Source organism: Chinchilla lanigera, unplaced genomic scaffold (assembly GCF_000276665.1).
Source record: "Chinchilla lanigera isolate Chin_1 unplaced genomic scaffold, ChiLan1.0 scaffold00043, whole genome shotgun sequence".
NCBI classification, from domain to species: Eukaryota; Metazoa; Chordata; class Mammalia; order Rodentia; family Chinchillidae; genus Chinchilla; species Chinchilla lanigera.
The window spans coordinates 7,875,857-7,902,118 of NW_004955444.1; the positions used below are offsets into that span (position 1 = coordinate 7,875,857).

At 37.9% G+C, this 26,262-nt stretch overlaps 1 protein-coding gene across 1 annotated transcript in view; it reads left to right on the forward strand.

Moving 5' to 3' along the window:
• The first annotated feature begins 427 nt into the window (after positions 1 to 427).
• Positions 428 to 26,262, forward strand: part of Trpa1 (transient receptor potential cation channel, subfamily A, member 1) — a 45,727-nt gene continuing 19,892 nt past the window's right edge. Inside the window, exons 1-15 of the mRNA XM_005392098.1 lie at positions 428 to 677; positions 6,249 to 6,408; positions 8,749 to 8,924; positions 12,351 to 12,458; positions 14,215 to 14,323; positions 14,503 to 14,648; positions 15,350 to 15,486; positions 17,696 to 17,744; positions 19,240 to 19,339; positions 19,954 to 20,054; positions 21,389 to 21,558; positions 21,646 to 21,810; positions 23,325 to 23,439; positions 24,316 to 24,482; positions 25,804 to 25,897. Of these exons, the coding sequence (XP_005392155.1) occupies positions 573 to 677; positions 6,249 to 6,408; positions 8,749 to 8,924; positions 12,351 to 12,458; positions 14,215 to 14,323; positions 14,503 to 14,648; positions 15,350 to 15,486; positions 17,696 to 17,744; positions 19,240 to 19,339; positions 19,954 to 20,054; positions 21,389 to 21,558; positions 21,646 to 21,810; positions 23,325 to 23,439; positions 24,316 to 24,482; positions 25,804 to 25,897 (1,902 nt within the window). The 5' untranslated portion in view covers positions 428 to 572. The remainder of the gene's footprint in view (positions 678 to 6,248; positions 6,409 to 8,748; positions 8,925 to 12,350; positions 12,459 to 14,214; positions 14,324 to 14,502; positions 14,649 to 15,349; positions 15,487 to 17,695; positions 17,745 to 19,239; positions 19,340 to 19,953; positions 20,055 to 21,388; positions 21,559 to 21,645; positions 21,811 to 23,324; positions 23,440 to 24,315; positions 24,483 to 25,803; positions 25,898 to 26,262) is intronic.

Sequence of the window (26,262 nt, forward strand, 5' to 3'; positions counted from 1 at the left end):
TTCAAACCAGTGCTAGGATAGAAAGATTCTCCCAAGAGTCTGTAAAGTGAAGTTTTGATTAAAACTAAGCAAACACCAAAATCCCCACCTTATTTCCGAATCCAAGAGGTCCCTAAGAGGAGGCCAACAAGGGCACGACATATCTAGGCGGGTATTTTTTGGTCGGGGCACCGAAAGCTAAGTTTCCCCAATATACTCTGTTGCACTCTGCCTCTCTCCACCCTCATCTGCTCCTCCCGCCCCAGGACAGATTCGTCCGATCCGCCCAAAGGGGACAGTCACGCTGTCCCCCAAAGGGGCGAGTCCTGGGCGCACACCCTCTCCAGGTCTGCCTTTCTGCCTCCTCCCTCCGCCCCGCCCGCTCTCCGCGCTACAAGTAGCTCAGGCTCCCCGAACTGCCCCACGTTCTCCGCCCAGCACCGCGGAGAGTGTTCTGCTGAAGCATCTCGGCCCGCGGGGAGCTCGGAAGCCCAGCCGAGCCGACCCAGCCTTCCGCGCCCTGACCGCGCGCTCTCGCCGCAGGTGACAGCCCGTGGGGAGCCACCGCACTAGGTGGCGCTCAGGTGGCCTCGATGAAGCGCAGCCTGAGGAAGCTGCTGCGCTCAGGGGAGAAGGAGCCCCAGGGCGTCGCCTACCAGGGCGTTGAGGACGGCATGCCTGACTCCAAGGACTTTAAGGTACCCTGGGCCATCAGGACGGGCTCCAAAGTCTCGGCGGGGTGGGCTGGTGGTTTCCTTGCGGATGACATTTCGATACCCCGACTGGTAGCAGCGTGATGAGGCGAGGAGATGCTGCTTTGGGAGGTGTGCCCCGCACCGTGTAAGCGCTGCTCACGGCTGGCCAGCCCGTTGGATCGCGCTCAGAACGCTTCTGCACAGTGACTTTTTGTCCTTTCTGGGTGCTGGTTGCTTGTTCACCTTGTTTTTGGTGAGGGGTGGACATCTGCATATTCCGGAGATCTACCCAAAAGTACCTCCTTAGGCATTTAACAGAATAAAGCAGCTGCCTAAAATCAGGACAGCTGTGTAGTATGAGCCGTTTCTCTTGGAACTTCTGTAGGTTTTCATTTAGAATCAAACAGCTGAAAGGTTGTATTCTGGCTGGTGGACACACAGGAGGTGCCCTGGGGTCCAGGATTTTCTTGTCGGGCAGTGTGAGATAGAGACTATCCCCTGCGAAGGATGCTTATGCAGGGAAGGGAGGCAGGACTGGCAGTGGGGGTCCAGAAAGAGTTATAGATTAACTTTTTGAAGGTGGGTAGGCGACTGGGATAGGGATTCTGTTTATTATCCAGTTCTCCAGATGTTTTGACCTAAGGTAGTAGTAGCTACCGCCTGATGTACTCCTCTATTCTGAGAGGGACAGGCTGTTGACTGCGGATTTCCTCAGATTGACAGCAGGAAGGAGAGTCTCGTCTGAAGGATCAAAATGTCATTAACAGTGACTTTTGAAAACCCCAGTGTTCTCTATAGTGGAACCACATTAACAGCTCCTGCCATACTTTCCAGAAAAAAAAAATAATGCTTAAACAAGTACACACATGTTCATATATGTTTTTTATTTACAAAGGTATGAAGCTGCAGAGATCTGCACTTCGATTTGGTTATGAAATATATTTTAGAATATTTTTCAAATCAGAACTTGGGAGATTTGACTCATTCATTTTTAGTAGCTTTATAATACTCCAGTATGAATGTATCATGATTTACTTCACCAATCCTGCTGTGATAGACAGTAAGTTGTTTGGATGTATTTGTGACAATAGATACGGCTTCTCAGTCTTAATATCTCTTTAGGAAAGTTTTAGAAGAATCAGGAGGAACCCACAGTTTTGACTTTGTGACTCTTGGCAGATTGCCACTAATGCAGGTTGCACGAATTGACAAAGTTGCCAGTTGTGTGAGTTGTGTAGTAAAGTTACACAGACTGAGAAACCAGATCTTGGAAGGAGAGTTTATACATATGCTTTCAACACTGGCTTTTTTGTCCTCCCTCACATCAGCATATTAAGCAAGGTCTTAGGCTCACTTCAAATAACTAATTCATAAATAGATTCTATCACTAGGACAACATCTTTGGAATTAATGTGGGACAGGAAGAAATTTAAGAATTCTGGAAATAACCATGTAGTTTTGGTTTTCTAGAGATATTTGCTAGAGGATTTCTGCAGTCAGTTTCAAAGTTTTTCTTTCCTTTTTGGTACTGGAGACTGAACCCAGGGTCTTCATCCTGAGCTAGATGCTTAGCCTTTTTTATTTTTTATTTTAAAAAGGGTCTCAATAAACTGCCCAGGCTAGGCTTGAATTGTGATTCTCCTGCCTCAGGCTCCCAGACTGCTGAGATTACAGATGTGTGCCACCACCCCAGACTTCAAGTTTTTCTTCTTGTTTTTGTTTAATTGGCTTTCTTCAGTCTTATTAACTAAATCAAGTAGACCCACTCATGTTATGTAAGGCTATACTATGGCTTGTAGACTGAGAGATTTGAATATTTCATTTTATTAACTGCAGCAGTTTCAGGTTAGTCCATAAAACTCCCAGAGGTTGGACTTATTGGAAAGCAATACATATACAACCAGGGAAAAATTTGAACTCAAGAACTTTCACTGTGGGTCCCTGATTGGAAAGATATGATATATAATATATTTTCTAAACACACACACACACACACACACACACACACACACACACACAATTTCAGGAATGCTAACAAAATCAAATTTCAGGAATGCTAACAAAAAGAAACTTACAAAAATGTAGAAAAGAACGTCAGATGCCTTTTGCATTTTTCAATAATTTTCTTTCAAGAGAGTTAATACTTAGCATTTAAACTTTCAATTGTTCCAATTTTCTCTTTGATTTTCTTTCCTTTAATTGACCCCGTTACTACTTATGTATATTTCATTAAAGCCAACTAATGGGTGGATTTTAATCTCTGATTTAAAGGGCTTAGTGAGAATTAGTGTCCTTAAAAGTAATATAGACATTTTATTATGAACTGAATCTAGAAATGTTTCAGAATCCAAAAGAGTTGAAGCGACTATGTTACAAAAGGAAGCTACAGCGGTGTAATTTGTCTCAATGACATCCTAGGCTTACCTTAAGAACTTTATTTAGGAGTTCTTTTTAAAGCCTAGTGCCAGGTCTTTTTCTCAGTTGAGACTGTCTAACTCATCTCATGGCTCCTGCAAATTATTTAGGTACTGCTTTGTCATTTTTAGTTTAGTAGTACCCGGTAAGCAGGTGAACCTAGTACTTCCTCCAAAGAGTTGCCTATGTGTTGACAGCACACCAATAAACAGGCCTGTAAATTGATCTTTCAGTCATGGGGGTGGGCAGTACAGTCCTCCTTTAGCATCCAAAGATCATGTCAAATTCAAATGCTGAAATGCTCCCAAGTGCATTTAGGTGAACACTTCCTTAAGAGTGAGCCTATTTCTGCAGAAAGTTCATTTAGAATCTGCTACTTTGTGGGAGTAAATTTAGAAATGGCTGGATGCTCCCTGTCACATCCTGCAGTCACCAAAGGTGTATGTAGCTTATATGAAATTCAGTTTTTCAATTTAAAAGTGATACATCTTTAAAAGTCTGTTGTATAGAGGAGGGATTTCTTCTTTCCTTCCCTCCCTAGATAAAACCATTTCTGCACATAAAAGTATCACGAACAAGTAAGTGTACAAATGTGTAGAATACTTTTAGCATAGACAATGCATGAGGGATAAAAAGAGAGCTAGTGTTTCTCAAACTTTTTTGTTGTCTTAAGAACCTTTTAAGCATAAACAATGCAGAGGATCTTAAAGAAGGCTTGTTTGTGTGAGTTATAGCTTCCAATACTTATTATAGTAGAAATTAAAGGGAAGAACACTGAAAACCTAACAAGGCACAGTGTATATTCTACTAAGTACTGAGTGGCCACACATCTTGTGGCATCTGGAAGATACCACCCTGGACTTGAGAGAAAGTAAGACAGGCTGGATGGGGGATGGGATGCTAGCACTATCAGGAAGGCCTCGAATAGAATTTTGAGGGCTACAGGAAGCCAGGCGGATTGAGAACAAGGAGAGGAAGAAGGACCCCACGTTCAGGTAACAGGTCTTGCAGAGCCAAAGCAGGGCACAGGCACAGAAGCACATGGGGCTGCAGGTGCTGAGCTCCCAAGAAGCCCACTGTGTGCAGCCCAGGGCCATGTCAGCATTTGCCTTCCACCTCAGTTTTTGATCAAAATCTGCAGTTCAACAGTAGATTAAATCATGCCTTTGGCAGCCAAATATGAGAATTCAGTGGCTTTTCTGACCTCGCTAATGCAGTATGTAATCAGTGATACCATCATATCTAAACAATGTAAAAATGTTGACAAGAGACCAAGGTATGGCTTAATCTATTTATGGATGATGCCTCACTGTTTACTTTCAAATATAGGCAAGAATTCTGAAGCAACTTTGAATAAAAATCTTATTAGTCACTTGCAGTACAATTAAATACTTCCATGACTAATAATTTTGAAAGTTCCTAATTTCCTGCATAAGACAGATTCTAACATGTTTCGAATAGTTGAATCAGCAAATACGTCAGTTAATATAGATGCCCTAAGAAGGTTTATTAGCAAATGTTAGGATGAATACAATATTCTTTTTATCCAATACATTTAGATTTAAATAATAATGCAAGGCTAATAACATTATGGATTTTGTTTAAAAATTTTTTGCAATGTTAACATTAAGAACACTAAAGAAAATTATATTTTATTTGTTTTAGTAATTTAAATGATGGCGATCAAATCCATGACCTTGCATATACCAGGCAAATACTACCAGTAAGCTACATCTCAAGAACCTAATTTTTAGTAATTTCATTCTCATGAGTGTTTTTAAAAAATCCTATTGGGAAGTTTTTCACCTCTCATAAAATGAGCATAAAGATTATCATCTCAAAATTTTACAAGGAGGAAACAGAATGCCATTCATGACACACTGCCTCCAGTCCACGTAGGATGAAGAATATGAAGAGCATCAAAAAGAAAATGTTAGGAGAAGGTGAGATATGCAAAGCACCCCTTACTCTGCCTGCACCGGTGTAAGTAAGCATCTGTTAGTAATCGTACATTTATAGGCCAGACACAGTAGCTGACCGGGCTAAAAGCTGTTGAGCCTTCCCTCTCATGCCTGTTCTTATGCTTTATAGTATCTCATTCTTTCAAATTGTTCATTCTATATTGGTGGATTTTGACATCAGCCTCAATTTTTATTGTATATTGGCTTTTAGTATTCATCAAGTAGGCAAAATGCATATCGCATGCACCACTTACTCAGATTTTGACTTGACCATTTAATAGTATGCCTTCAGGCAGTGGATCAAGTAACCTGCCAGTGTCCTGACAGCTGGTCCCAGTAAGTGTGCATGAGTGTTAGCTCTTTGTGCCTGCAGAGAACAAAGGGGAGCTCAACCTGCCCCACTTGGCCTGGGGTAGGCACCAGTGTCTAAAAGAGAAAGAAGACTAATTCCCAGAAGAGTGGGCAGTCACGTTAGATTACTGACCAAGTACATTACAAGACAAGATTCAGGATGATTGCAGCTTTGGTATATAGGTAACATTGGATGGAGACTGACTGCATGTAGAAAAACTAAAGGAAGAACAGTAAATTTAGATTCCTGAAGTTAATAGTCCTTGCATTCCTGGAACTCATTTTTCTAATCCACATTTCTCAGTCTGTAGGTTGAATTCCTTTTCATCAGAAAAATTGAATTCTTCTGTATTTTCATTGTATTCATTAGTTCTCGGAGCACATTCCTTAAGTTTACTTCAAAACTTTCCTCCAGGCCTTTATTTCTACAGGGTATGCAGTTTATGATCAGAAAGACAAACCATTTATTTAATGTACTTGTCAATTCTTAGGCATTTTGTTTTTACTTTATCTCTATAACCATTCCTTGTTCTTCAAGAAAAAGGGAAAAATTGAAACAAATCTTTTATAAATGGGGAAGGGAAGAAGGGTTGAAGGGAGGGGAGGAACATGGGAAAAAAGACAAGATATATCAGAAATTCCCAATGATGAATGTGGCCATTACATATGACAAATATGTAGTAACAAAAATTTTAAAAAGAATTAAGAAAAAGAAAAATGTTTATCTTTATATAAGAGTCACAGTTTTGGGGAATAGGAAACTTTTAAAGAAAATAAAATGATAAGCTTTGTAAACTTTGCATATTCTTGTTTAAGGTAATGGTTTTATATACATACGCATCTCTAGGTGGTTTTTGAAGGAAATGAATGTAGATTACAACAGTTTATCAAGAACCGATGGAAATTAAACAAATATGAGGAGGAAAATGTCTCTGCTTTGCATCATGCTGCAGGGGAGGGTGAACTAGAACTGATGAAGATGATTATCAGCGGTTCTTCTTGTGAAGGTAAAAAAGTGTTACTCATATTTCATAAATCCATCATCACATGAGAGTCACAGGGAAGAGCTGTGTGAAGTGATTCTAAAAGGTAGATTTGTACCTCATTACAAAGGGTCTGAATATAAGTATTCGAAGTGTGCGTTTCCCTACAGACCAATACTTTTTGAATGATACCACTGAACCACTCTGAAGGATAGTGCAGAGATCTGTGATACCCTCAGCAAGCTGAGATTTCTTTGGATTTGTGGACAGATCATAAAACTTTGAATACATTTTATGTATCTTCTTTACTACTTTAGTGGATATTATTCTACATAGCATCTCCTTATCAGGAAGAGGTAATGTTCTCCCTCCCCCATCACTGGAAACTGACCTTCTTTGAGAAATTGAACTGCAGACAATGAAGGTAATGGATGCACAGAGATTTCAACAGTGACATGATCTGATGAGTCCTTTACTGTGTGATTCTATAAATATTGTGGAAGATGGATTAAAAAGTACAGTTTTGTCAAAAACCCACGTAAGCATAAAGAGGAGATGAAAATCCATCAAAGTTGTGAGGTTTCAATAAAGAAAAAGAAAGAGTTCAGAAGATTTTTGCAAGTAGGTTCAACAGTGCCTGACAGATTAAACATGGCGAGTGAATGGCAGGGAGTTGGAACTGACTTTGAGGTTAGGCTGACAGTATAACCCTCCCCAACAGGAGGCATATAAGTAAAGAAAAAAGTGAGTGTGAGAGTATGAGAAGATTGGGTTACACTGAGTTTGAATGGCCTGGGCGACAGAACCTTGGAAATCCGTTAGACATCCAGAAATGTGGAAGGAGAGGACCTGCCCTTACAGGGCCACTATTGCATAGAAGTAAACGAGACTGTGGGAATGAAGAAACATCTTTTAGGAGACCATAGATTCCTAACAAAGGTAGCTAAGAGTTGCTTACCAACCAGAAAAGATAGAGAGCCGTACAAGAACCAGAAAAAGTATAATGAAAGTAATGGATAAGCGACTGATGATACAAAACTCAAGAGAGAAATTTTTAAGATAGATGAGTCACAAGGATCAGTTGCTCTAAAATGATCACCTGGGAAGAAGAACACAAGAAAGCCCTTTATTTAGAGTCCCCAGTGGCCTTTGTACAAATGAGTTCTGAAAAGGGGTGAATATAAAAGCTAGATTCAAGTTCTTTAGTTACTAAATGGGTGTAAGCGTTGAGTACCTGTGTAAGTTTGGTACTGAGTAGAGCACTCTCTCTTGCTCAGACAGAACGGTTAAGAAAGGTGTGTGAGGATGTGTCTAATTCTTGGTGGTCGTGCAGATGTGTGTGTTGTTGTTGAGAATGAGATGAATGAAGGGACTGGAGAGAGAAACTTTTAAAAAGAGGAAAACAAGAAACTTGGCCGTGTAATGGCTCCAGGTATTATAAATGCTCCCTATTTATAAGGGATTAGTTTTCTCCCCCCTCAGACATAAAAGTATACGGCCACTGATTGAAATGATTGATAAAACAGGCAGCCCTGTGTACTGTAGAATAGATGTGGGGCCTTCAGGATGAAAAGGTGCATAATTCTCATGCCAAGCCCCGGGGGTGAATAGTATCATTTGTTGTACTGTAGAAATGTGTGGGAACTACGTACAGCTTCAAAGCTCAAGCTCAGATTCTAGTCTTGCAGTTTATTAGTGGTGTATCTTTTTCTCTTTAACATTTTTGGAAACTTTACTGTAGACCAGGCGCTCGGCTTAAAGATATTAATTAACATTATTCTCCCAAAAGCAATGCAAGGGGTGTGTGTGTGCGTGTGTGTGTGTGTCTGATGTATGTGTGTTCGTGTGTATTATTTTGTACCAAGTTTGATTATGAACAGAGATTGTATAATTTACACAACTCCTTAACAGCTGTATAATATTAAACACTTTCAGTCTCTCTAGGCCTCAGCACCTTCTCTCTGAAAAGTGGTCGTGATAGCACTGAAGTTATGGTCCTGTGACTAACGGAGGCTTGACTGAAATCACGGTCCTGTGAACCCTTGTAGATTGCCTGGATGAGGGTTCCTACTCTTATATACTCTTAAAATTTTCTTACAATCCCCAAATTCATGTGTAAAGACATGGGACAGTGGGAAGACCTCTTTCTTACAGGTGCTATGGTTAGAAATTTAACCTAATTGACAAGATCAAGTGTGCCCATTAGATACTCTTTGAAAACTGAAGCTGTATTTTTATTCCTTATGATGAGCACGCGGCTGATTATACTAGCACTTGGTTCTGTGCCTTGAAGTAAGGAGGCCCTCAGGAAGTAGCAAATAATTGGGCCAAACGAAATTTAATTCTATTTTGGACTTTTTCTAGTGCTGAATGTAATGGACAATTATGGAAATACCCCTATGCACTGGGCTGCAGAAAACAACCAGGTTGAAAGTATTAAGTTTCTTCTCAGCCGTGGAGCAAACCCGAACCTCCGAAACAGCAGCATGATGGCGCCCCTTCACATAGCTGTGCAGGGCATGCACAACGAGATGGCAAAGGTGAGGCTGCTGGCTGCAGCAGGAACTGCAGGACCAACAGGGCCTGGCACTCACAGCTGGGTCTCTGCCCGGGTCAGAGTGGCCCACCTCAGCTGTAAGGGCAAAGGCTATGTAAGGATTCAGTGTTCACTTTACCTCTCGCCGCCTGGTGTTGCTGATGATGGTAACGATGGTATTATTTTCTCAAATAGTTTTAATTTATGAAGCATTTTAAAGAGGTTTGTGGGTAGCTTATTAAATCCTCATTTTAGAAACAACTACAAATTAGGACTACTAGCATCTCCATTTTACACCTGAGTGGAATAAGGTACAAAAGAATGAAATAACTAAGTGATCAGAGCATGCAGGAGAAATCTGGCTGTCACCTTTAAGTTCTCAAACTTAGGCTTTACTGGCACATCCCTGATTGAAATAGGAAAGGTGTGGATTGCACCCCCAAAAGCAGAAGCCTTACTTAAGACCTACTGTTTTTGTTAGCGTGGATCACAGAAGACACAGCCTAAGATATATTAAGAAGAAACTTTTGAGAAATTTCTTATTTTTTCAAGGCTTTTGAGTTTACCAAATAGAGGAAGTCTTGGTAAATGCTTCTTGGTGACACTTAGGCCATGGCTTTTAGACTGCACCTCAGAGTCCCACAGATACACTAGAAAGCACAGACGCTTCCTTAAACAGGAGTGCTATTTACTAATGAGTTGTGTTTCTAGGAGCTCATTTCTAAGGTAAGCAATTTGGAACTCACATTAAGTTTTCCTACGGAAACAATATTGGGAATGATGATTTGGCTATAGTTCCAAGGCACACCCAAACTTAACTGTTTATAAACTATCAAAGAAATCCCTGAGCTCTAAGATCCCTTTAAGACAAAAGCTTTTCTCTCAGCCCAGGACCTTGGCTCCCTCAGGTCTGGCATCCAAGGGGTAAGTGAAGCCTCATTCATACGCCTACCCCGAGGCCTGGTTTGGAGTCCTGTCACAATTCTTAGCTCATGAGATTGTCACCCGTTGTTCATGTCTCTCCTCCTGTACTGGTTATGCTGGAAGAAGGGCCTGTGGCTTACTGTTCTAAATGTTTCCAGTCCTGAGCCCCACGCTAGTGAATGAAGGCTGCTGAGTGAAGAAATGAATGCAGAAATGAAGGAGCAAAGGAGAGAGCAGAGGCATCGGCACCTATCAGATGGGGCAGGACATCCCTCTGAGGAGGTCATTAGGAGAAGGGCTCTGGTCATAGGCAGTTTGTTTGCTTTTTAAAAATTGCTGCAAGATTTGTGGGCCAGGTGCCTCTTCCCATCACTTGGGTTGAGTCACTTAGGACTGCAGGGACCCCCCACCCCCAGAGATGCCGCGTATGTCTTCATGGAACGCTGTGCTTTGTCAACAGACTCTTTTCAGAAACAAAAGCCCATTAACTTAATTAATCTTGGCTCTGAAAGTGTGATGTGGGAATTCAAAGGGAAGTAACAGTTGAAAAGCTATTGTGAATTAGAAAAAGAAATCTTCAGTTCAACACAAAGAAATCGAAAAGACAGTTTAGAAATAAGGCCGTAACTGATTTATAAACTGGATATTAGACACAAACGGACTTTTTCTGGGTGATGCTACAGCAAGAAGGAAAATAGAGTTATTGGAGAGTTCAAGTGGTCGCTTCTTTACTTGGCCTTCCTAGCTGTAAATGTGTCTAAAATATTTTCAAATCCCTCTTGCTTGGCAGAGAGGACGAGGGAAGGGGAAGCAGGAGCAGAAAGAGTGCGTCTCCCTGCATACCTGTGCCAGTTATGCCTCTGGGTCTGCCTATACTCCCTGCCCCTTGCTAGTAAGGAAGGTTTTCTTCAGTGTCCTCTCCACCAACTTTCGCCCTAACTTTCCACCCTTTCCTGTACGGTTGTAAAGTGAAAAATTGTCATCCATGTGTCGCCTCAAGTTATAGTATTCTCTGGTTTCTCAGAGACCTTAGTCCTTGGGGCTTCCACTCGAAGTAGCCAGCTGTGTGGCTTTCCCGCTCAGCTCCCGGACTTCTCTTCAAAGAGAGCGCTAGAGCGCTCACCCACAACCTTCCAGACCCACCTGGTCATGACTGAATTGTAAGTAGATGCAAGTTTAGTTGCTCTCTCTGGACCACTGCCACATATAATTTACTACAGTATTTTGAAAAACTCTGCTTATGATAGAAAAAGAGTAGCACCTTAACAAATGCTTCAGATCTGTGATACATAATTGTAGAAGAAAAAACAGGGAAAATCTCTCCTTTTTGATTTTGGCAGATATTTTCTTGTGTGAACGTAGAAGTTCTAAAGAATAGATGCAAAAGCATCTATTGTCTCTAACATGAAACTTTTATTCTAATTTCCCTTCATCCATCAACAATTTCCCTATGTGTTCTTATGTACTAAAACCTCAGTTTAATTTTCTTTTCTGAGCATAGTGTATTAGTAAGCCTAATTCATCTGCTGACACTCATATTGGGTGTATTGATTGAGAATGAACTCTAGTAGGAGGTTTGATTTAATTTAAAGAAGTCAAGGATTTTAAGAAACCATTTGTTGAATAAGCTTCTTAAGCTTATTTAATATAAACTCATTTTGTAGTTTTATCATAATGTTACTGCAAAAAAAGGTCCCTAGTAGGTCAAATCAAAGATTTTTGTCTTGAGAAAGACACTTCTATAATTTTGTTGTATTGAATATGAAATAAAGGTTGGTTACAGATGTATAGATTTGTGCAGTAATCAGCTGGCAGTCACCAGTTGAGCGGGCAGCACATCTTCAATTAAATTCCATCAGAAAAATTACTTCAAATCAGGACACTAATTTCTAACATTATATGAAACAGCTTTCTTTTCAGACTGTGTTAATTAATTAAGTTATTCTAAACCCTTACATGGCGCTCTGTTTCCTCCACCTAAGAGAATGAAGTTTTTATTGATGTTTCCTAGAGTTCTTGAAAAAAAATAATAGGGATGGGGCAGAAAGAAACTATTCCTTCCCTTTTTCCCTCCCTCCATCCGTCCCTCCCTCTCTTTCCTCTTTTCTACTTTTCTCCCTCCTCCCCTTCTGCCCTATGTGCACATTCCAAAAGGCTCCATACATTTTCTGTTGAAGATATTAGTTAATATACCTCACTTAACACAAGTGATAAGAATGAAGTGCAATTGCGTTGAGTATTTATAATTGTCATTCTATTTCCAATTCCACCACTCACTATTTCCCTGACTGAATTAGTATTAAAGTCATTATTGTGTACATTGGATGAATGCAGTCGATATCCACAATGATCATGATTTTGTGCCAGATTCTGTGGGAGAGGGATGAAAAGAGCTGAATGAATCATGGTCCATGGCCTTTGAGAGCTTATAGTCTTCTAGAAGACAAGTCCTTATTAGAAAATCTTTAATTTATCTTCCTGGCAATTATGGTTTCCTTTTGCATAGGTCTTGACGGAGCACAGCAGCACTAATGTTAATTTGGAAGGAGAAAACGGAAACACCGCTGTGATGATCACATGTGCCAAAGATAACAGTGAAGCACTGGAAATTTTGGTTTGCACATTAATCTTATTTTTCCCCTTTCTTTATCTTTTCCTGAATATAGTATGAACTGTTCTTATTTATACTAGCACTTCATTTTCTCTTTCTAGCAAAAAATAAGTACAGAAAATAGGTTTGAAAACCTTTAATTCTATATGTTTTTGTATATCTTGATACATCTTGCATCCTAAATGACCCTGACATTGCTTATATAAGACTAGCAATAAAATATGAAAGAAAATGTAAGAAAAAATCAAAGTGAAAAGAAAATACAGGCAGGAAAAATTAAGATGACACTGATGATCAGGCTACAATACAAAATACAAAGTATAATAGAGTATATGTTAATAAACATGAAACCATCCATTTGACTCTTAGCTCCCAAATGGTCAAAGGAAAGGTGACTATACACAAGGTATGAACAAAAGGTATGGTGAAAAGTCTATTTAAATTAAAAAAATTATTACACTAATATACACATTGCCCTTAATCCCCCTCAAAATACTTTCCTTCACTTTGAACATTTATCCCATCCTTCTTGCCATTTTCCGAGGCATTTCTGGAAGTACCCTTTCTTGAGTGTCTGTAGTTGTTTGGAATGGCTGCCTCAGTGTCCGAAATAGATTCAAACTGTTTACAATTTGTGGTCATTTTGATTTTGTGGAAGAGCCAGAAGTGCCATGGTGCCAGACTGGAAAGCAAGGTAGATGAGGATGCACTGTAATATTTACCCGAGCCTGCCTTTCTGTTGGACAGTAGTGGGCAGCAAAATTTGCTATATTTTTTATCATACCCCCTGAAAACTCTCACAAAAGAGGACTTCTAGAACTGCTTCAGAAAGTGGCAAGAACGAGGGGATAAATGTGTTCAAAACAATGGTGAATATTATGAGGGAGATTAATAGCAATGTGTTTTTTACCATATTATATTTTTAAAACTTTAAACATTCACTGTATTTTTGATCACCTCTTGCGGTCAACAGCAGTCTTACTTGGTCCCTAACATAAAAGATAAAAGGAAGGCAGTTGTTTCCACTCCCAAGACTAGAAGAAATTATTGTCATGAGTTTTGAAAAGTGAAGTCTTTTGTGATTTGATTGCTTAAAAGAATTAACCACACCCTGGGCAAACAGCCAGCCTCGCCTCTGGAAACATTTTCTGGAGTGGCTGGAGGCTCCTGCCTCAATGACTTCTTCTTGTCCTCTCAGCAGTGCTCCTCCTCAGTACATTACTACAGTTCCAGCAGACAGTTTTCTCTCAAATCGTCCATATTACTTGCATTTTGTCTAGGCCAGGTTCTGTATTTTTAATCACTTGATTTTTACCTCGTCATCATCCTAGAGAGTAGGAAAATGAAATAAAAATTTTAAAAATATTTCCTGGTATTTAGATATACAGCTATGTGTTAATATATTTACTAGCTGTATTGAGAGATGAACACATACTCTATAGGCCAGCATAACTGAACCTAAAGAGAATAAATAGTAAAGTAAATAAAATATGTATTAACACTGAAATCAAGAATTTAGAAAAATAAATTTTACATAAGCCAAATAACAAACTTTACATAAGCCAAAGCAAAATTGCATTAATAAAGTTGAAAGTGTTTTAGAAAATAATGTATCACTTTTTTTCTTTGTAAATGTAATTTTTGTGTGTTTACTGTGTGATTGTATTGTTCAAAAGGGCTTATAGTAAATAATATATTTCTTAACAATATGATTTTATGAAGTACAACTTCCATTTTTTTTCTTTTTTTTCCCCTCCAGTTAAAAAAGGGAGCTAAGCTCTGTAAATCAAATAAATGGGGAGATTTTCCTGTTCACCAAGCTGCATTTTCGGGGGCCAAAAAATGCATGGAATTAATATTAAAGTTCGGTAGGTGGAAGATTTCTTACATCCTGTCTGATAAAGAATCCTGTTCTTATAGGTGCCATTAATTTGAAAAATATTTAATAGAACTTATACATAGGTTTTCATGTGAATCTAAATGTCCTTTCTTTTGCAAATCTGCTACTTCATGTAAATATCCCCCTGACTGATATTTTCTTCTACAGGTGAAGAAGATGGGTACAGCAGACAGTCTCATATCAACTTTGTGAACAACAAGCAAGCCAGCCCCCTCCACCTGGCAGTTCAAAGTGGCAATTTGGAAATGATTAAAATGTGTCTCGACAATGGTGCTCACATAGAGAAGACCGAGGTAATTTCTCATACTCTATGTGGCACTTTTATTTTAAAATTGTAGTAAATTCTTTTCTAAAATTCCTTATAGCTCCTTTGTGGTCAACTTCGATAGAAAATACACATAGCAAAAAGTGAATGTTATTTCCTTTGGTTCATGAAGGAGAAAATATCTCAAGTTTTATATTGGCAAATTTCAGCACTCCAATACCAATTGTGAATACAGATACTGTTAAGACTATATTCAGTCTAACTGCTATTAAGTAAGTTAAAGCCTCCAAACAACATATTAATTTTGTCTTTGAGGAGTACTGAAGCCCAATCACGAATGACCTTTATTCTAGTTGTGTTCTAAAGAACTGTACCTTTTAACTAATATTTAAGGTTATGTATGTGAAAATGCTTACAAACGGACCTTATGCCAAGCATATCTGACTAAATGTATGGACTTCGTGGTCTTCTCGCATTAGTGTCTTGGTCCTCACACTCTTGGGAGAAAAAAATGGCATCCAGATAATGAAAATAAAGTCAGATTACAAGGAAGCACAACTGCTAGCCATGAATTTTGTACTGATGCTTTTCAATAAATGAAACTGAGCAAGATTCATCTTCTTAAATCTTGCATTTCTTGATTCTGGGAAAAAGAAACTCATAGTCGAATATAAATTGTATCTTAAATTAAAATTTAAACTCTGTTTCTGGGATCAAAATTCTTTATAGAATGGGAAGTGCATGGCTCTGCACTTTGCCGCAACCCAGGGAGCCACTGAGATTGTGAAGTTGATGATATCGTCTTATTCTGGTAGCAGCGATATTGTTAACGCGCTCGACGGAAATCATGAGACACTACTTCACAGGCAAGTTACCGATTATTCTGCATACAAACTTCAGTGTACACATGTTAAGTCATAAGCTGCAAAGAAAATTTTGACTATATTAGCAAAGATTCTGTACTTGGACAGAGAAAAAACAGAAAAGAAAGACCTGTAGTTGAACTGGAGTCTTTATGCTGTTTGGAAATCTGAGTAGAATGTTAAGTAGATCTTTACAAAAAAATCTCCAGTGGTATATTCTGGATTAGTCCTCCCTCCACTCAAAATTGTCTTCCTAAGTGATAAGGAAGTCAACATACAAGGCTTTCCAAGCCACTTATAATCTGTTCTAATTCTTCACATGTATTTTATTCCCATGTTTAGTGAAGATAATGTATATCTTCCATGGATATTCCATTGTTTCCCTTCTAATCTCTCTGCCTACCTCCAAAATCATAGATAAATGTGCTCAAAACATACAACTTTAAGAAATCATGAGCAGTTCTCAAAAAAGATAAATTTATCTGTGGGGCTTAATAGAAATATGTATTGGGAAAGTGTCTGAAACTCAGACAGGTAGTGTAGGCTCGGAGTTAAAGTTCTTGGGAAGACAAGGACTACCTGAGTGAAAGAGGTTGGCTGAGGTGAATTCTTGTCTCTCTCTCCCCTCTCTGTGTCTCTGTCTCTGTCTCTGTCTTTGTCTCTGTCACTCTCTCTCTCTCTCTCTCTCTCTCACACACACACACACCTTAATCAGACTGGAAGACTAGAATGGCAGAAAATAGCTGAGCTATTTCAATAGATTACTGGGCCAGGAAATCTATAATGTCTCTCAGGGAAAATGATACTCTTTCTAGTAATATATGTTTTTAAACTGTGGAAGTGGGGATAAATAAACATATTAGCAAAACCACCAGCCACAATAAGAATAAAAAAGGAACTCCCATTTAAGGTGAGTTTGCAAAGTAAAACATAATAGCATAAAGAGAAAAAAATGAAAACAACAAAGTCAACAAAAGATCTATATACTGAATTCCAAGGAAATAGAAAGAATGGAGCAATCTGAGAATTTTAATATAAAGATATTTAAGACCTTCAAAAATTTAAAGCAAGGGATAATCAGTTACATAAAAAATACTGTAAAAATATTATGATAACAGATTATAAATAATTGTGATAATAAAGCTCAGGAGTAGTGATATGGAAAGATCTAGTTAGAAGCCCTTAAAAAGTCACTGAAATAAAGCAAAAAATCAGTAGACTAATCTTTATATTAGACTCTAAAACTGTTGTACATTACAATCTTGCAAGGAACTTACAAAGTGCCAATGCCAATTAATACTCAAGATTCTACTAGAATCTTTGATCGATCTCTCATTTTTAACAGAACTCTGGTTCTAATGCTGCGTCAGTTAGGAAAGCTACTGACTTAAGTATAGTTGAAATGCACCTTTAGGGTACATCAATATAAAAATATGGATAAAAAAATTATTTTAAGAAGCTAGGATTTAAAATGAGACAACTTTTCAATTATTAAATACATCTAATATATTTTAAATATATGAATTATGAATTTTTAGTGAAAATTAGAAGCTCATTCTGAAATTTATATACAAAGGGTTAAAAACAGCTGAAATGATCATGAATAGAAATAAAGAAATGAAATTTGCAATAGGAAAAGAGTTTTAAATCATTAGTATTAAATTTTGTCATAGTGATACTTTAATGTAGGTTAAAAATCTGTATTTGCTTTTTGAGTAACATGATTCTTATGGCTAGCTACGAGATGATACCAACATAAGTTCAGTTCTCTCCACAATTAGTTTTAGCCCATAAAAACTCAAAAACCTAATGCTCCCCTGTTCTTTTGCCAAAGAAGACCAGTGTGAATTCTGTAGGTAATTTTAGGCATACTTTACAAGTAACTGTCTTCAGTTCCCATGATCATAATGATACCAGCTAGATTTTTCATCTTTTATATCTCAGGGCAATTAGTACACACTTCAGAAGAATTTCATGACAATTTTATAAACAAAATGAGTTCATTAAAATATGGAGAAGAAAACTGAGATATACTTGATTTTTCCTTACTACTATTATTTTGAAAATATACTGCCAGAATCAATTATAAATTTCATTACTGATTCTTTACCATTATATTATGTGCTTCAATATGCAACTTAATTAACTTTCTAAGTACAATAGCTATATTTTACATATTCATACCAATATTACCTTAATTCTGTTTTTGCAGGGCCTCACTATTTGATCATCATGAGCTAGCAGACTACTTAATTTCAGTGGTAACTATTCAACTGATGAGTTTGTTTTATTAAATCACTACTTACAGTTCAAAAAGCATATAATTGCACAGTATGGGTTTCAAAGTAATTTCTTGCTTAGCCACAAAGAAAAGTTTTGAGGAAGACTGCTACCACTTTTGCATTTAGAGTATTGTGTACTTGAATTGGTCAGACTTCATCACCATGAAGCTTGAAGTATGAACGTGTACCTTTTTACGCCTGTGTCAGCTTTTTCGGTGTAAGGAGTCTGTGGGTACATTTGAAGGAGAGTTTTTTGGATGGCCTGTGAGCCAGTTCTCTGGGGGAGCCTAAGGCTTATGCAGCTCCGGTGGCCCTTCTTCAGCACTGGGCAGGTTAAGTGGGATGCAAGACAGGCTGACTAAAGCTTCTCCACCTTGCATTGTAAGTTTCCACCCCATTGCTCCGGCACCAGCTCTCAAGCCAAGAGAAATGAAGAGGTTGAAAAATATTGTTGAAGATTTATTACAAATGAAAGCATGAGGTCTTTCTCATTCTAAGAAGGGAAATCAGTTAGGTCTTGATTTGACTTTTCACAAGGCCTATATATGAATGAACTTATAGTATATTTATTGAAGCCCAACATACCAGCAATGACCGTAGTTCCATTTGAAGTATTCAATCTGTGCACGTTGTCAGTAGCAACAATTGAAATCAGAACATTCTATACAAGAACTTTGAAAATTGTTACTAGAGGGCATAGGTTGAGGCCATGTTTGGTTGTCTGCCAGGGCAGCTGTCTCTTCCCCTGGCAAGAGAACAAAGGTGGACCCTCACCCACCACCACAAGATTTCTAGGGGGCTGTGCAGTCGTCCCCATCAGCATACAGTGGATCCTGAAAGAACAGAGAAACAGCCACAATCCAAGTTTCAGCAGTTTTTATTAACCTGTCTAAAGTGTAGAATTCTCTCCATGAAATTTTTAAGACCTTTTGTTTCTTATCATATTAGATATGATTACCAAAACACAAAAATTCACATACATGACTTTTAAGTACAAATTTTCTCAACTATGTGACCAAAATCTTACTTAAAATAAATTCAATTATTTTATCTATTTCAGATGAAGTAGAGTTCTTTTAAATGAACACTTTCTTGTGAATGTTTCTAAATCACATGTGCAATAAATTTGGAGGATTTAGAAAATTATGGACATTTAGAAAATATTTATTACAATAGGAACTAAACTTACTGTTCTAGGTCAGAGGATTTTATATTTAGGACATCGGGGGGAGAGACAGAGGGGGGGAGAGGGAGAGGGAGAGGGAGAGAGAAAGATCAGTTAAAAGTGTGACGTGGGATGACTTCATTGTTGAAATTATGAAACAATGCTTTGACTCAGAACTCATCTTGCAATTTCAACTCCTGTGCATAATTTAGACGCTGTATCCCAGTGGATTTCCATTGCTTAGGGGTTGCAATGTAAGCTGCTTTATCTGCTCATAAGCTTCTTGTTGAATGACTTGTTTTGTTTTAGGGGGCAGATATCAACATCACAGATTCTGAAGGACGGTCTCCACTTGTGTTAGCGACTGCTTCTGCATCTTGGAATATTGTAAATTTGCTACTATCTAAAGGTACCAAGAAGGATCAAACCAAACCTTTGGAACTAGTATTCAATTTTGTTAGATAAACATGTATTAACTATCTGTTGTATGCCAGGCATGGGGTCAAATAAACTTTCTATATCTAGAATAGTTTACAGTCCAATAAAGGAACACAATATTTGAAAAGATAACTTCAAAACATAACAGATAGCATTGTAAGGTAATTGTCCTAGTTCAGGCATTTATCAGTTTTCTCTGATGAGTCAGTCCTGTGTCATATAAATGCTGTTACCATCCCCATGTCGTATATGGACCTACTGTTATCTTAACACACAAAAAGATGTCTCATTATTTTCTCTCATTTTCATTCTTCATCTCTAGTTGCTCTGTATTTATATTTTATGCTTTGAAAGTTAAATCTTCCTATATTAAGACAATGCATAACATAGTCTTTATGCCGTTACAAGCGCGCGCGCACACACACACACACACACACAGAGTAAGGCAAACCCATTTCAAAATATGTTAGTTTAAATGATCTTAAAGGTTGGCAACGTTTTGTCAAAAGTTTTAAAGTTGAAAATCCAGTCTAGGCCATGTTTTAAATAAATAAGTAGAATTTATATTTATATTGTGCTTTCTAGGTGCCAAAGTAGACATAAAAGATCATCTTGGACGTAATTTTTTACACTTTACTGTGCAGCAACCATATGGCTTAAAAAATCTGCGACCTGAGTTTATGCAGGTAATGTATGTCTACGGATTTTCTTAAACTATTTTGTATCAGCAGAAATTAAATTGGTTGTATTTTGATTTTTCTTGCTATGCAGGCTGACTCTGGGGTTTCAAAAGTGTTTTAGAGCAGTGATGTTGAGGATAATGGTGGTGATGACTGCATCGCAACTGAGCTTTCGAGGTTACAGAAAGCTGCTCTGTATCCTCATATGTAATTTCACCCATTCGGAAGACAATTACTAAATGCTTCATGCTGGGTGCTGGGAATACAGCGGTGATAAAAACACATTCAGACCCAGCGCCGCTCAGTGCAGAAACACAAGCACTAACGTCTGGCATGTCTTCCCGTAAGCCCCAGGGTTTCAATCCTCTCACTTTGTTTGGAAAGTCTTCGGGAATACAATGCACAAGGATACCAGCTAATTATTAATACGGACTTATACATGTTGCCATTTATGAACATGTGCTGTGTGCCAGACATATAATTATGCCTGCATTTGATTTTCTTAACTCTGAAAGTTTAACCTCCTTTAACCAGTAACTAAATTAAAGGCTCAGAAAAGTAAAAAAAAAAAAAATAAGGACACACATTTAAGCACTCATAGCTTGTCTAACTTTGGCCATTATGAATTATATACCAGTGGAAAAACCAGGTTGTGAGTGAATTAGCAGAACTTCATCATTAAAAGAAGAACTGCTCAACACACTTGACTTACTGATAGGATGAAAGCATCACCCCCATATTTATCTTTATTACATGGCAAGTAGTTACTGAGTGGCTATTAGAGTGTGTGAAGTGTGCCATCTTACAATAAATACATCTTCCTTTGATCACTGTCTTTAATAAAGAAATCAGGAACACATAGGTACTTCAATATTTAAAGCAAAATATATTTATTTATTAATTGGATTAAGCCAGTCACTTGCCACTCTTTTTAAATTTAATGTACCCATAAAAGGCAAAGTAAACCTAATTTTAACATCCGATCTCTTTTGCCTAACAGATTAAGTTTTTAAGTGTTATTTGGGGAAAGACATGAGGAAAGAGCAGAGCGGGCAGAGTGGTCACGTATGCTTACAGAACAGTGGGTGAAAAGTGTTAAGACATTTTCCTACTTGCAGGTTCTTTCTGAATCTTTAATACAGTAATACACGTCACAGAGAGACAAAGTGTGAGACCCAGTCCACATTTATTTTGCTCTAGAACAGTTTAGGTTGTTCATGATTTTGTCCATGAGAAACATCTATTGACTCTTGATGGAAAACACCATGCTACAGAATACTTTGAAAAATATATTCACATAATAGCCATGTTATACGTAGAGTGCGCATTTGTTACCATAGATGCAAGAAATCAAGGCGCTGGTTATGGACGAGGATGACGATGGGTGCACTCCTCTACATTACGCGTGTAAACAGGGAGTCCACGTCTCTGTGAATAACCTGCTTGGCTTTAACGTGTCCATACATTCCAAAAGCAAAGACAAGAAATCACCCCTGCACTTTGCAGCCAGGTAAGGGTCAGTCTATACAACAGAGGAGTGGGTCTTCTTTTTGTTTACAATTTACTTTGAAAAATGTGAAAACTAATTTCTTTCAAGTTATGGGCGTATCAACACCTGTCAGAGACTCCTGCAAGACATTAGTGATACGAGGCTCTTGAATGAAGGCGACCTCCACGGGATGACTCCGCTCCACCTGGCAGCAAAAAATGGTCATGATAAAGTAGTTCAGCTTCTTCTGAAGAAAGGTGCACTATTTCTCAGGTGAGGATGCAGGAATGGAGCCTTCGATATTCTTTTTTAATAGCCATTTTCAGACTTCTAGTCTGTCTTTAATGATGGTATCTAACTTTATATTCCACTAAGTACTTTTATTCATCCTATTTATTATTCAAATGTCTTAAATATTAAAAGAAAATTCAGTATTATTCCAAGTTGAGAAATTAAACCTTGAATTTTATAGAGTTGAAGACTTTCTTGAAGTTCACAGAAAAAAAAGGCTCTGGGCAGAGAATTTCTGAGAACTTCTGAGATACATTTCTTCATGTTTTATTTTACCATATTACCATCTTCCTGTAGAAGTGAATGTGAATACACACACAAACGCTAAATCAGATAAGTTTATAGGACTTTTCATTGAATCTAGCAAATGATGGACATAAAAAGTGACAAAAGGAGACATTAAATGAGAACTGAACTTAATAATTAACAGAAATGTCATATAAGGAAAAAAGCTATGGTTAAACTATGGCAGCATAGTAAAATATGTACCATAATTGAATGGCGTCTTTATAGAAAGAAAATCTAGAAACATATGTCTGTCTTCTCATCTTTTCCTAAGTGATAAGTAGCAAGAGCTCATTAAACATGTGTTCAAAGACACATGTCATCATCAAAGCACTAATGACAAAATATCAGAGATACGTCTTTGACTTGAATGCATTATTTGGTCTCTTCCTGCCTCCAAGACACAGATCAGCTAACCTACAAAGAGGACCCAAGTGGACTCGGGTCAGCAGTTGTTGCTTAATTCCATCATAACTGAAGTAACAAGGGTGACTCTTGCATCTTAAACTAGCTGCTCATTAGCACTAAAATTAAATTGATCAGTGTTCTCTGTGTCTAATTTTAAAAAATGATATTAATGTGGTAAGTATCATAATTATATCTTGAATTTCTGTGAGAAGGATAGATGTTTCAAAGAGATTGACTAGCACAAAATCATATAGAACTGAATGCTTACAAGAATAAATATAACCGAAGTATATTATAACCGAACCGAAGTATCTTATAATCATGCACTATAGGATGTTATTATTATTATTGTTAGCAATAACTATTGACGGTGGAGACTTAACACCACAATCACAGAACACTTTGTACATTGTTCAAGGAAGCAATAAAACAAGATTGAAAATAGTGTGCATGTGTACATTACAGTTTTGAAAAGTATGTATGACACAGACATGCTAAGTCTCATTTCATCATCCTCAAGTGTTTAGTAACATGTTTACAGCCTTTTACATTTTAATCCATTAAAATATATATGATTCATACTACAGTTGAATCATTTAAGACCATTGGGCTTAATGATTACCTTAATAATTTAATTATGATTATCTTATATTTTAGTTATCTCCTATATTGTGCATCTCCACTAAATATTGGGTTGGTCGATCTCAATTATGTTTTGGACCCACCTACAATGAGCTAAGTGGCTTCCTTCCTACACTTCACCTGAAGTATTTGTGCATATGGCTTCTCTTAATTGTTGACAGTGACCACAATGGCTGGACTGCCCTGCACCACGCTTCCATGGGAGGGTACACTCAGACAATGAAGGTCATTCTCGATACAAATTTGAAGTGTACAGATCGGCTAGATGAAGACGGGGTATGTACTACATTCCTCTTACCAAGTCAAGACCTTGCTGTAGAAGAAATTTTCAAGCTTACAGGGAAGACTTCATCTTAGCCATGTTCTTCCCTTTCTTGGCCTATCCCCAGCTTGTTGTTGTTGTTGTTGTTTTAAAGAAGTAGGCTCTTAGAGTGAGGACCAGGTAAAGGGTGGCAGAATTGAAGAATATGAAAGAGTGGGTTCATGTTAAGGCCACGCCTCCAGTGTCACAGATACTTGTCCAGGGCCATTGCAATTCGAAGATAAAATTTTTACCACTCCTTAGTAAGCCCAGAACAGTGAGGAGAGCGGAGTAAGTGCTCATCAAAACAAGTATATTACCTTGAGGCATATTGTGCTTTAATGTGCTATTACACCTTCCTTCTTTGGAAAGTATTGAAATGTATATTTATTCATGAAATGATGGAGAAAGATCACTTTTTAAATGTCTTCTTTTGACAAGACAAAAAATTGCAACCTTATAGCAAGCTCTGGTTTAAAGAAATTTACACGTTTGTTAAAGCTCAAATCTGGAAACCATGGCTCTATTAGACGATAAATGTCCTAGAAGTAATTTTTGCTGTGTTCACTCTAATCAGCTCACACTGGAGGCTTGTCCTTTGTCCTTTTAACCTAATTCCACTCTTAAAGCAATACAAAAAAACATGGAAATTCACACACACACACACACACACACACACATGAATGGTGAAATCATTATTTCAAATTTTGATTCTGAACACTAGTTTTTTGTGTTAAATAATTAGCTTTATTGAGTATGTCTTTTAAGCAATTCAACAATGAAATAAGGTAATAGACTGACCACAGTAAAATTAACCACCGTTACCCCATTTTCTCTGTTTTATTGAAAAGAACACTGCTCTGCACTTTGCTGCAAGAGAAGGACACGCCAAAGCCGTCGCACTCCTTCTGAACTACGATGCCAACATAGTTTTGAACAAGCAGAAGGCCTCCTTTCTGCACATCGCACTGCACAATAAGAGGAAGGAGGTGGTTATTACCACCATCAGGAACAAAAGGTACACATCTCCTGTCCACTGATATCTAGCACCCTCTGCTGTCAGGGTAATTCGTATCCTGAGGAAACAAGAAAGAAAATATTATTTCAGCCTTTTACCAACATAGTAAAATGTCAGTCGTTTATATATTTTAACGCACCTTTTGGGTGATGATAGGCACACTGCCGCGTCTTCTGATCTGCAGTTTTCATTTCAAAAAAATAGATAATGTGAGCCTAGTACCACCTAGTAGTCCTCTTTTGAGACCCCATGGATATAGACACATAAAGCATCTGATACCACAATGGCTGTCAAGCAAATTCTGTCCTTGTCTGACACACTTTTGCCACAAAACCTCCAAAACTGGAGGTTGGCAAAAGTGCTCCCTAAGATATTAGTGCTGCACAGTGAAATTTCCCTTAGCACAAGCTCTTCTATGGTTGTAGGTTTTATAAACCATACTCTTAAGGAGTTTTATCGATGAAAGTAGAGGGTAGTGTTTTCCACATATCAAATATAACTTTTCTATATCATTGTAGACAGATATGGACAAGGGCCCTGGTGTCACCCAGGAGTGAGAACAATGTAAGCAACTTCATATTTAAGGCAGATCAAGCTTGTATTTTGAGCCTGAATAGTCTCAGGAATCTCCTGTTTCTTTTGAATCGATGCAAGTATGTAATCAGAAGTCTTCTGTTAATGATATTCCAGGCAGCTCATGGATGAGAGAAAAGTTATTTGGGCTTTGATTAGAACCAGACTCCTATCATGTAGATAAGATCTTAAGACAAGTGGGCTTTTTTTGCTTCTTGTTTTATACTTAGTTTCTCTTCGGTATCATAAGCTCTTTGTTATCCCATCCAACTGGATGGTGCTGAATAAGGGATCAAATTCCACAATGCTTTGGTAGGGCCTGTGCTTATTAATGTATTTGACACATGTTATTTTATAATTTAACTAAATACAAAATATATCATATATATGAATTAACTATTAAACATGGATCTAGTACCAACTTCCTGATGTATATACATGAATTTGGGTGTGTTTACTCAACATGATCATTTCTAAAAGTACTTAACCACTTCCTGACTTTAGGAGAAAAAGAAGTTACAGACATGCCTTCCTTAGAAAGCAGTTAGGGAAATAAAACTGATTATAACAGCTATTCTATAATATTCCCACATTCCTGATTTCCATTAATGAACAAGTATCCTACCCGTGGGTTGATCTTGGCTCATATATTGGTTACACTGGAAGCAATGGCTGAGCATTATGTTCTAAGAGTTATCCTAAAAGTTTCAACATCTGTGCAAGTCTTCTATTTGTCTTATTTTTACAGATGGGATGAATGTCTTAAGGTTTTTACTCACTCTTCTCCAAGCAATAAATGTCCAATCATGGAAATGATAGAATACCTCCCTGAATGCATGAAGGTAAGCTCTGCAAACAGAACTTCTATGGATAAATATTTGATATCTAATATGATGTGGGGATTTATTTCTGTGATCACCACTTAATAGCAGTACATTTTATCTTTAAATGAAGTTGTTGGTTTTTGAGTGGCTGTAAAGGGTGTTAGCTACTAAGTGTTTCATGAGGATTTACTTGAATGAAAGAATCACATCAGTTGTGTGTGATGTAGGAAAACACAGTTCAGGAGGATTTTTCCTTCAAACAGTCCACGTCTAGAGCAGAGACTACAAAGTGGCATTTACAGGCTGAATGAAAGTGCTGCGTATGTTGTTTGGTATGCCTATTATTACTGTTTAGGTTTGCACTGGATATTAGTGCTGCATAG